General features: G+C 36.0%; 2 protein-coding genes across 4 annotated transcripts; one reads left to right on the top strand and one right to left on the bottom strand.

The window, feature by feature from the left end:
- Nucleotides 1–4,831: 4,831 nt before the first annotated feature.
- LOC127805713 (rop guanine nucleotide exchange factor 12) lies at nt 4,832–7,025 on the top strand. Its single transcript, XM_052342465.1, has 7 exons — nt 4,832–5,045; nt 5,193–5,309; nt 5,396–5,550; nt 5,634–5,708; nt 5,809–6,072; nt 6,161–6,481; nt 6,615–7,025. The coding sequence occupies exons 1-7, from the start codon at nt 4,832–4,834 to the stop codon at nt 7,023–7,025; spliced, it is 1,557 nt and encodes a 518-aa protein (XP_052198425.1).
- Nucleotides 7,026–7,899: 874 nt separating this feature from the next.
- On the bottom strand, nt 7,900–11,081 carry LOC127805934 (protein ABIL3-like). 3 transcript variants are annotated; one of them, XR_008024236.1, is made up of 9 exons: nt 10,706–11,081; nt 10,498–10,586; nt 9,427–9,574; nt 9,171–9,270; nt 9,057–9,093; nt 8,745–8,893; nt 8,587–8,651; nt 8,325–8,486; nt 7,900–8,241 (listed from the first exon to the last, which is right to left on the bottom strand). XR_008024236.1 is itself a non-coding variant. In XM_052342781.1 (8 exons), exons 1-8 carry the CDS (start codon nt 10,811–10,813, stop codon nt 8,391–8,393), a joined length of 792 nt encoding a protein of 263 aa, XP_052198741.1. In that variant the 5' UTR covers nt 10,814–11,081; the 3' UTR covers nt 7,900–8,390. The 3 variants fall into 3 exon arrangements, 1 of the variants encoding a protein (XP_052198741.1); XR_008024237.1 differs by having other exon boundaries at nt 7,900–8,244; XM_052342781.1 differs by having other exon boundaries at nt 7,900–8,486.
- Between the last annotated feature and the right edge of the window lie 144 nt (nt 11,082–11,225).

Raw genomic sequence — 11,225 nt, forward strand, 5'->3', positions numbered from 1 at the left:
AAAAATTTTATGTTGCTCGGATGTGAACAAATTGAGAGGAGAGCGTGACCCCATGGAGGGCAACCCACACACCGCACATCCATCAAGCCTGCATTGAACAATATACTATTGTCTGATGCGAATAAAATAATAATCATGTATTTTGAATTTATGATGTCAAAATAAATTATATGGAATTGAGTTAGTGCCTTATAGTGGAATTAAGGGTGGTCAACTCTATTGTTATTGTAATAAAATAATTAAAATTTGTTTGTTTCAGGAAAGATCAATGGAACATTAGTAAGACCAAGCAGAAGAATAATGTCTACTCGAAATGGGTCATCCGAAATGGGGTCTCACGGAAGGGTAGGTCTAGAAAGAAGAGGCTATTCGAGTGTGAGAAGTTGTGGAAGGCTCTAGGAAAAGCTATGCGGAAGGGTCTTTCGAAGAAGTCTTCGGGTCTTCCGATTTGCAAGACAGGAGATGATTAGAAGGCATGTAGGGATTTCTCATGTGCGGGCCTTTCGATGCCTAAGTTAGACACGATCATACTACAAAAGGATGCAAATGCAATGTAAATGAGTGTTATATGGTGTTTTCTGAAAAGTTGAAAGTCTTCAAAAGAATATGTGCCGAATAGTAGAAGATAGGTCTTTGGATTAGGGTGAAGGATATGGTAAATGAAATGTTAGGAGGTATTTATACCCTTCAAATGACTAGAACACATGGCATGTCTAGACATGTGGCACATGTGCACGAGAGCACATGGTATGACCCTTCGAGTAAGGGTGTTCGACTATCTTTGGATTAGGCTTCGAAAGGACCTAGTGAGTCAAGCCTTCAAGGAAGTTAATTTTCGAAGGGTCTTTAAAAAACTACCTAGGCTTTCAGAAAAACTAGTTTTCAAAGAATTTTTAGAAAATCACTCAAGTATTCGAGGAAACGAGGCTTTTGAAGACCTTTTTGGGAGAAGACATTCTTCTAAGGTCGAACTGATCTATCAGGAAAAACTCTCTCGAAAGTCTTTAAGAGGAAATCTCGATAAGGGTAAGTTTAAGTAGACTCGCCTTCTTTACAATAGTTATGGCTTAGATTAAATATTTCTTCGCTAAAAAAATAAAAAACAAAACACATATAGTTTTATGCATAGAGTTATTACGCTAGCAGCGCCACTTTACTATTTTACAAAGCAAAAATGAAAATTAGTTATTTCACACAATTAGAGGTATAAATCATTAATATTTTTATTTATAATATACACGTGCGAGTAAAAAAAATACATTTAATGATTGACGATTGATGTTTGATCTAAAGAAAAATTTAAATCAAAATAAATTTTGATACAGTGATAAAATTAATTTCTAATTATTAATTCATATTTAATTTTTAAAAAGTCTTGAATTCGAAAGTTGCTCTTATAATTTTTATTTTTAAAGTAAAATATACAAAAAAATGTATTTTCAAAAATTATTTAATAATAAAATTTAAATAAATTACTTAATAATTTAAATAAATAAACGGGCACCTAATCCATTATGAATTTGGCAGGTTCTGTTTATTTGTTTTTTGAATTATGAGAGGAGGTTGAATTTAATAATAATATTTTTTGGGGGAGGGGTGGAGGGGGGTGGGCCCCACTTAGAGGACATTTAATATGTTTCCTTCCATGGCACAATCAAAATCCTGTTAGGTGGCCAATTTGATTTAATCTGCCTTTATTGACTTATTGTGGCTTAAGAAAATTGAGAAAGCTATTTAAAAGGAGTGGATCCAAACAAACAGTTGAGTTGGATGAGACATCCCAGGAGGAGGGGGTCACAAGGCTCTTGCCTTTGGCAGCTCAGTTTTCTCTGTTGGTGCTTGCAATAAATGGCAAATGTCACACCCTTCCATTAATAAACTTTAACTCTTTTCCTGATGCTGGTAAACAAATTAGTTATTGTTGTCTTGCCAACCATTCTGATTCTTTCCAAATCCCATCCCCAGGTGGGCTTTCAAATCCACTCACTGTGGGTTAGACTTCCCTTGTGTTTGTTTGTGTTTGGATGATGGGTTTGGTGAAAGCGTTTTAAATTGAAAAATTGAATATTAGAGGTTTTTTTAATAGACTATCAATGTGACAACTTATAATGAATTGTCACACATGTTCCATGGGAAGTACTAAAGTACCTATTAGCCAAGTCTAATCAACACCCTCCAAGTTCTAACATCATTAAATAGCTTGAAAATACATTTTTCTTATTAATGAAAATCTGCAATCATAACATAACTATAATTTAATCCAAAAATTTAAATTTTAGGTGGTACCATCTAACCTCCTTATATAATTAAATATTTATTTCTTTTATAAAAATATTATTTTGAAATTTATAAGTGACACTTGTAACACTTATGCATTAATGTATTATTCAATTATATTGATTAAACACAAGTATAATATATTAATACAAGAGCATCATATAAAGTGTTATTTTTAAGTATTTAAATAATACTTTTATTTTTTTTTTAAATTCAATATAAAATATGTGACAATTAATAGGGACATACATTAAATGTGTGACTATACAAGTTGCTATTCATTTTCTTGGATCTCTCTCAAATTCGCTCTCTCTCTCTCTCTCTCCTCTTCTTTCTTCTTCTCTAGCAATCACCTCTTGCCTCTCACTACCTCGCCACCTGGTGCCTCTCCACCCCATCTCACAGCCTGGTGTCTCGTTGCCTTTTCACGACAAGAAAGGATGCAATCAATACTAACTGGAACAAAATCCCACTCCTCTCATTTGAAACCTCTTTAAGTTCTTGAAATTTTAATAATATTCTTTGATATTTCATTTAAAAAATAAAAATTTATTATGAGAATAAGTTACTCATAATCTCTCAATCTAACATAAAAGCAATCAATTATATTAACCCCTAGAGGTAGCGTAGACCGTCTATCATATACATTCAAGAGCTTGGAATATGATAAAGTTATAGGTTTAAATTTGTCTCCGTTTAATCGCATGTATCTATTCGAGAGGTCAAATCCTCGAGTTTCAATTCGCTACGAAATTGTTAGTTCACCTATAACTGTGGAGTAGACGAACTGTGAATTTTAAAAAATGTGAAATAGGTTCGAGTCAAAAGATATCCGTGGTCAAGAAATCCTTAATTTTCTCACATCACAAAGAAAAATAAAATCAATTATATCACTATAGTATAAAAAAATTTAAATTGTAATCGTCAAATATAGAACGCATCATAATTAATTATAAGAATATGAGATGGCTTAGTTTGACTCTCACATCACCGCCCACACCTATCAATACTAAATACAAGTACCAAGCACATCGTATCTCAAGCTTCATTCAATGGAAAATCAAATTGTTGGCAATGAAGCACTCAACGACACCGTTTCTTACTTAAAGACCTGGGCAGGAGGGTCAGCTGCAATAGTGCCACGTGGCACTAGAGGGTAGCTTGGCAACTGCCCAGGCGCCCTTCATCTCGATCGTGCCCCCTGTCTCGTCCTTCTGCAATCTGAATCGTCGATACTGTCTTTTATCTGGTGCAATCCAAGTCTTTTAATTTCATCGTGCGACCCCTATTTATTTACTGTGCATCGGGATGTGTAGTGTGACAGACGAGAGAGAGAGAGGGGGTTGTCGTTAGGGCTTGAGGGAGTCTTTCTCATTTCATGAATCAGGCTCTCTTCAGCTCCTTCTGGTTTTCTCTCTGGTTCGAATAGGGTATGCCTCTGATCTATTTCTTGTTATGATTTTGAGGTGTTTTTGATAGAGAAATTGTCTCTGTAAATACGAATGATTGTGAGGCTTGTATTCAGTGTGCTTGTAAATCCTATTTTTAACTTCGATAGTGCAGTGAGCTCTCTGTTACCGGAGCTCAACGTGGACATAGCCCTTTCGGGTGAACCACGATAAATCTCTCATGTTATTTCTGCTTTCCATTTTATTCATACTTGTTTATGGTGTATGTTGATTTCCGATTTTGACTCTGTTGTATGTTAGAAAGGGTTTTTATGTCAAAGATTCAGATTGTGTGTATGTCTGGGTTGCTTTCTGTTTGCGCAACACAAATTATTAATATCCTTTATTAGCTTATATTATCTTATTTACCCAACCTATTTCCTTAAGTTGTATTGGGTTTATTGGTCCGGGTTTTATATGAATTTAATTTAATTTATTTAATTATTATTGAATTTAAATTTATAATTTTATATTTATATATGATCAGTGATAGTCAAAAAATAATAATAATAATAATAAATTATTGAAAAAAAAATTGACAAAAGGGTTTATGTATACAATACTAGTCGTTCAAAGTAATTTTTGTAATTGTAAATGCTGGAAAAAGGGTAATTTTGTTTAAAAATAACATTTTTTGGGGTCATGTTTGATTTTGGCTCTAGGTATCAAAGCAAGAAGGAAGAGGAGACAAGACAACAAAGGCAAAGGGAAAGTTGGTTAATTGGGGAAGAGAGTTAGTTATTTATAGAGAATAATAGAGAGTTGTGATTGCATGCATTTCCCTGACTTTTTGGCAAAGCATTCAAAAACCCAACCATTCATTCCTGTCTCAAAACAACATCCATTTCCACCCCACATTCCATCCATTTCTTCTCAATCCTCTCAATTTTGGAACCAAAATTTTCCTTCATTTTCCAGTTTTTTTCACTGTTAGGGACATTTGATTCAGATTTTCTTGTTGCAGAGGCTGCCTATCCTGCCCCTGTTCGGCCGTTTGTTCTTTGATGTCAAAAGGTAGTTATCAACTACCTTGAGGATTGGCAGGCTTATGATAGTTTCAGAAGATCGTTGCAGTCAGAATTGGACAAGTTTTTTGGTTTACAAGGATGTTTGAGAGTCCAGGAAGACAGGCACAGAGTGTGGTAACCGATGGCCTGAACTCTGGAGAAGCCATCGACGAGAAGCAAGATTGCTATCAAGGTGAGAGGAATGCAGCAGTAGAAGCGGTAGGAACTGCACTGAATGGATCGAGTGATAAATCGCACATCAGCAAGGAGGGGGGCCGGGGAGGAAGCTCCGGCAACAAGGACAGGAATTCAGGTACACACAAACCATATACAGGTTCTTACTATACACATTTTCTCGTTTCATGCAATCTTCTCATATACAGGAAAGTGGCGGAGGACACATTTTCTTGTCCTGACATCTACATATGTATCTGTTGGCAATTTTTTGTTCTTGGCACAGATATGGAGCTAATGAAGGAAAGGTTTTCTAAGTTGCTCTTGGGAGAAGATAATTCAGGAGGTGGGAAGGGTGTTTCATCAGCTTTGGCTCTGTCAAATGCAATCACAAATCTAGCTGGTAAGCCCATTTCACAGCAATGCCAAATGGACCCTAAATCATGTTAGGTCTCATGCATTCTTCCTTGCTTTTCTGATATGTTACAGCTTCTGTATTTGGAGAACAACGAAAGCTAGAGCCTATGGCTGCTGATAGGAAAGCAAGGTGGAAAAAGGAAATAGATTGGCTTTTATCTGTCACAGATTACATTGTTGAACTTGTTCCTTCTCAGCAGAAATCCAAGGATGGAACAAATATGGAGGTGATCTCTCTCTCTCTCTCTCTCAATTTTATCTAACATCATTGCAGTGTCATATTCCCTAATACTAGTTCCTGATTCAACAGATTATGACAACACAACAAAGAAAAGATCTGTTCATGAACATCCCAGCTTTACGTAAGCTTGACACTATGCTAATTGTAAGAACATTAACACCCGTTGCGTATATTTTCGTTTTGAGGGTATTTTGTTCTTCATGAGGTAAAATTTATATATTTCTGATCAAAAGATAATGAACAGGATTGCCTAGATAACTTCAAAGACCAGAATGAATTCTGGTATGTCTCAAGGGATGCTGATGATGAGAAAGGCAGCCAGAGAGATGGCAAATGGTGGCTGCCTACAGTTAAAGTTCCCCCAAATGGGCTGTCAGATGCATCCAGAAAATGCCTGCAATTTCAGAAAGATTGTGTGAACCAAGTTCTGAAAGCATCAATGGCGATAAATGCCCAGATACTATCAGAAATGGAGATCCCTGAGAACTACATCGAATCCCTCCCGAAGGTATGGGACAAAGCTATCCACTATTTAAGTTGAAGAGACTGCTAAGAAAGTTGTAGTTCATTTTCTCAATTTGTTCTATACTTGGCAGAACGGTAGATCAAGCCTTGGTGATTCAATATATAGGAGCATTACAGTTGAATTTTTTGATCCTGAGGAATTCCTTTCGAACATGGATTTGTCTACAGAGCACAAAGTCCTTGACCTAAAGAACAGAATCGAGGCTTCTATTGTGATTTGGAAGAGGAAGATGCACCAAAAGGATGGAAAGTCTTCTTGGGGTTCAGCTATCAGCATGGAGAAAAGGGAGCTCTTCGAAGAGAGAGCGGAGACCATCTTGCTCCTGCTTAAACACCGGTTTCCAGGAATTCCTCAATCCTCACTGGACATAAGTAAAATCCAATATAACCGAGTAAGAAGCATTAGGTTGCAAATTGTCTTGTTATTGTTATTGTTGTTGATGATGTTATTGTATTTTATGTTCTACATGCATACATGCCCCCAAGCTAAATCAAACTATTGTTGTTGAAATTTTCATTTCATAGGATATTGGACATTCGACTCTAGAAAGCTATTCTAGGGTACTAGAAAGCTTGGCGAGCACAGTTATGGCTCGTATTGAAGATGTCCTTTATGCAGACTCACTCACTCAAGATCCATCACTGTCAGCATGCAAAATGAAGCCCCCAGTGGAGTCCTCGACAATGGCAGAACCCGGGAACAGCCCGAGCCCCGTTGAAGATACTGCAGAGACACCAACTTCAATGACACTATCTGATTTCATGGGGTGGAGTTTAAATCAAGGCGATACAGAGATGAAAAGGACTCAATCATCAGGCAACTTAGACAGCTTCAATGATGAAAACGAGAAGTTGAGCAAGCATGAGGTGGCACCAAAGAAGCTTTCATACATCGAGAAGCTTGAAGTTCTGGGTGGTCTAAAAAGCCCAATATAGAAGCAGAAATATGAGGAGAAAAGCAAGAGGGGCAGTTAAACAAGTGACCTTTAGCTTTACCTACTGGATGTAGATATCCCTTCTGTTTCCTTTTTCTTTTCCATTTTCTTCCTTTGTTCAGGATATAGAAGAATCAACAATCACATATAGGGTTTGAAATCAGTTAAAAAGCAGTCCATTTATTGAGCTTTGTTGATTTTTAGCTTATTTAATATGTACATTTTGGCATTTTCTTCTATCTATTCCATGATTCTCTTAGAACCATTTAGCCATTCTGTACCTGGAGAAACAAGTTAAACTCCACCAAAAATGTCTTACTAGGGCTTACAAAACTGTGCTGTCAGCAAAGAAATGTGTTTCCTCCAGTGTATAACAGCCATGAAAGCTAGCAATTTTCTATATCGAGAACACCAAGTTCTAATTTCCCAAACACAATGTAGGTAAACTTGTGGTGGTATAACGATACATATGTTGCAATAACACAAAGATTCTAAGGCACGAAAACTCACTTTCCTTAAGACTTTGTTTGTCCCAAAACACAATGCACAAGGGATCCAAACAAGCCTCCAAGATACAATGGAATCAAGAATAATATTTGTTAACGAATGTGCAATTTTCGAAAACAAACCCGAACACACGGAATTAATAACAAACACAATAAGATTTGTATTCTAATTCTGCAGTAAAAGAATACAAAGAATAGGTTTTTGTAAGCACAAAAATTATGAAGTTTTATGTAAGAATGTAGGAGAAGAACAAGGAGAGAGAAACCATATGAATTCTCAAAAATTGTTTTATCCAACAACACATCAATCTATTTATAGATAATGTTACAACCCTTTATCAAAGGTACAACCATTCACATGTGTTACAACCATTCACAAAAGGAGGTATCTAATTCTTGTGTGTTACAACCCTTTATCAAAGGTACACCCCTTTGCCAAATGTTATAACCACTTAAATTAAATTCAAAACAAGTGAGGCACAATCCTTTACTAAAAGTTACAATCATTCATGTGTATAAATAGAATTTGAAAGGTTACAACCTCTAGTTCCTTGACTTAGATCTCTTCCCATACAAGTGAAAAGTTACAACCATTCTTTTGAAAATCTCTCCAAACACACAAGTTGTATTATTCACGTTATACCACAAAGGCCTGACTCATCATGTCACACGATGTTCGTAATCCTAACATTTGTTATACTTGCACAGCACCTACTAATAGAGAAAACTTGAATCATCGGTTTGGAAGAGCACCATTCCTCAAAAATCAATCAAAAACAAAGAAACATATTTACCCTTCCGTGCTTCTGATCTGCTAGCCCTCTGATGTTTTTATTCCTGCACAACAGTCTCCAGATAATCTAAACAGCCCGCTTGCCTTTTCGAATGAGTGAGAAGAAGTCATTATTATGCACTAGTTTCCAGTTTAGCATGTTGCGTTTGAGCCTTCGAGTTTTCTGCAACAAAGAGGAAAACATCACACGGCGAGAAATCAAAATGGTTCAAAGTATCGAAGAACATGCAGAGATTCAAGGAAGCAAGAGCAAATTATGTCACCTCAAAATGAAAAGAAGGATTCTGGGGTTTAGGCAGTACGGGCAAGGTATGGCGAACAGGCAACACTGAATATGAAAATATCAAAGGAAGAACAGAAAATTAGCGAAACCAATTTTTCTGATTCAGTGCTTAAATAATTCTGTCATAGATCAAGTTACCTGAAACCGGACTGGGTTCATCTGTGTCTACACTTAAATCCTTAGTTAGACTTAGAGATGGCCTGCGGTTGCAGGTAAATAAGAAAAGAGGCACCTCTTCCTCTGTCTCAAGTTCATGCTTGCTGATCTTTTTCAGAGCAACCGGAACCCTGAATTCGTTGCACAATTTATTGTAACCTTTGATTCTTTTAACCTCAAAATTGGATGTTTTCAAATGTTATTTATTTAGAAGAGGTATCTATCTCCAAATAGATTAGTCTGTGAACATTTGAATTATGGATTTATGAATATATCAACAGAAAGAACGACTACCTTGTAATTTCTTTTGATCTCTCAAGATCTGGCATTGCTGATCAAGAAGAAAAAGAACTGTCAAAAGATCCGCAAATTGAGGATTGGATTAAAGTAGTAGGGTGATATGCTTACGTGGAAATATATAGCGGGGGTGATATCTTGGAAAATTTGCTGGCCAGCATAGTCTAGTTAAAGAAAGCTTGTGACTGTATTGTTGGCATGTGACAAGTCTCTATGAAGATTGAGCATAGAAAGAGTGTAACAAGCATCAATTGGTCACAAAGGTGGTATTTATCCAGAAAACCAAAGAAAAAAAGGATCACAAATATGACAAGCCTTATATGCAATGCTAGGAACTGTATTAAGATCATCGGCAGAAAGTACTAACTTGCTTCAAGGCATTAATCCTAAACTCTGTTTCTGCAACAGAATCGCTCTTAGAGAGACAGTAATCTAGATTAGCCGAGACACTGCCAAGATGATCAACAACTGTAACTGCTGCGCTGCATAAGTACTCTTTTGTGCTTTCCATTACCCTGCACATAAAGAACCAAACTTTAATCAGTTTACACCAACATATCATTAACCAAATCATTAAGGTCCTGGCTAGTTTGGTCCAGACCATTAACCAAACCATTAAGGTCCTGGCTAGTTTGGTCCAGACCATTAACCAAACCGGACTAGTTAGTCTAGTTTGGTTTGATTCGGTTTAATTTAAAAAAAAATGATTTGGTTTGAAAATTTTGAAAAATAAAAAAGGGTCTAGGTTATAATTGCCATTTTGAGTCACACACGAAAAAAATAAAAACAAACTTAAATCAAACTGCAAACGATTTTGTATATTACATAATATTTATCATACACCATAATACATATAAATGCAATATTTACCTTAAAAATATTTGTACCAAGAAAAATGTTAATGATTAAATTTTTAGCCATTTTTTTGTTTACAAATTTGTGTAGAAAATTTTATACAAATAATTCTTCATTATAATTTCTCCTAAAAAGTTTAAATTCTTCTTAACTTTCTTTGTTGATCAATGTGATTCTTATACTGTCTAAACTGTAGTCTGAACCAAATCAAATCATAATTTTATGGTTTAGTTTCACTACTTAAAACGGTTTGGTTTGGTCTGGTTTGAAATATATCCAAACCGTATTTTACAGTTTGATTTCTATATTCTTCCAAACCAATCAGGACCATCCATACCACTTAAACTGTCTTCCACCAAGTTTAATTAGTTTTGTGGAGCCATTTAGTTGTCTTAATCAGTAACCATACTTTAAAAATCTTTGATTCTTTCCCTTTTTCCCAAAAATGTAAGGACTCAAGAGGATGAATGTTCTATTATATCAGCATGAGCCATTCGTTCATAGATGCCAACTGTTTCAAGAAAAGTTACAGAGCTTTGAGGCATTGTAACACACAGGTTATTTGCAGACTGAGGGGACTCACATTTTCTTCTGCTCTTGTTCAGCGTTCAGGAACGACGCTTCACAATGATCAGCAGCATAGTGAAGCTGAGAACACAAATCCTTAAGCTCCTGTGACCAGAAGAAAAAAAAAAAAAAAAAACCAACATCAAAGGGAAACATGTATATATATATATACATATATCACAATGAAAAGAAGAAAGAAAAAGAAAATTTTAAAAGCTTCTAACCAGGAGAGACTTGCTAAAGCGTGTGGAATCATCATTATCAGCATCATCATGTTCTGGTTCGGCTTCTGGGTTTTGATCCACTGATGATTCTATTTCTGGGTCTGTCATTTTCCCGCTGGAATGGAAAGTAGAATTAATTAAGCACAAAAAATTCTGCAGAGAAATGGTACCCAGAAACGAAGGGGGAAGAAGTCTGGAGTCTGATGAGTGGGAAGAAGCAGCTGGTGGAATGGGAATGAGAGTTGAAAAGGAACCAAACGCTATGGACAACCAAATGGCATTAAAGAGAGATTCTCCTCCTCTCGACAAAGCCCATGGCGCATTGGCACGTTCATGAAAAGACAAACTTTGGGAGCCGCCCGTGAGTTTTTGTTCAGTCTCTCTCTCTCTCTCACACTTTCCATTTCCCACAAAAGTACTTCGACTGACTCGAATTTGACACCAACTTTCATGTGATTTGAGGGCTAAATAAATAAAAAGACGAAATGTTATCTAAATCCTTAATTTTAATATTTTTAAT

The sequence above is a fragment of the Diospyros lotus genome, chromosome 7 (genome assembly GCF_014633365.1).
Source record: "Diospyros lotus cultivar Yz01 chromosome 7, ASM1463336v1, whole genome shotgun sequence".
Classification (NCBI taxonomy): Eukaryota; Viridiplantae; Streptophyta; class Magnoliopsida; order Ericales; family Ebenaceae; genus Diospyros; species Diospyros lotus.

What these genes read in the sequence shown, in the direction of transcription:
- LOC127805713 (XM_052342465.1), top strand. Translation starts at nt 4,832, where the DNA reads ATGTTTGAGAGTCCAGGAAGACAGGCACAGAGTGTGGTAACCGATGGC. An exon ending in CAACAAGGACAGGAATTCAG is followed by an intron (nt 5,046 to 5,192) that starts GTACACACAAAC and finishes TTCTTGGCACAG; the next exon opens with ATATGGAGCTAATGAAGGAA. An exon ending in GTAAAATCCAATATAACCGA is followed by an intron (nt 6,482 to 6,614) that starts GTAAGAAGCATT and finishes TTCATTTCATAG; the next exon opens with GATATTGGACATTCGACTCT.
- LOC127805934 (XM_052342781.1), bottom strand. Translation starts at nt 10,813, where the DNA reads ATGACAGACCCAGAAATAGAATCATCAGTGGATCAAAACCCAGAAGCC. An exon ending in GGATTAATGCCTTGAAGCAA is followed by an intron (nt 9,271 to 9,426) that starts GTTAGTACTTTC and finishes CAATCTTCATAG; the next exon opens with AGACTTGTCACATGCCAACA. An exon ending in AGATCAAAAGAAATTACAAG is followed by an intron (nt 8,894 to 9,056) that starts GTAGTCGTTCTT and finishes CAACGAATTCAG; the next exon opens with GGTTCCGGTTGCTCTGAAAA.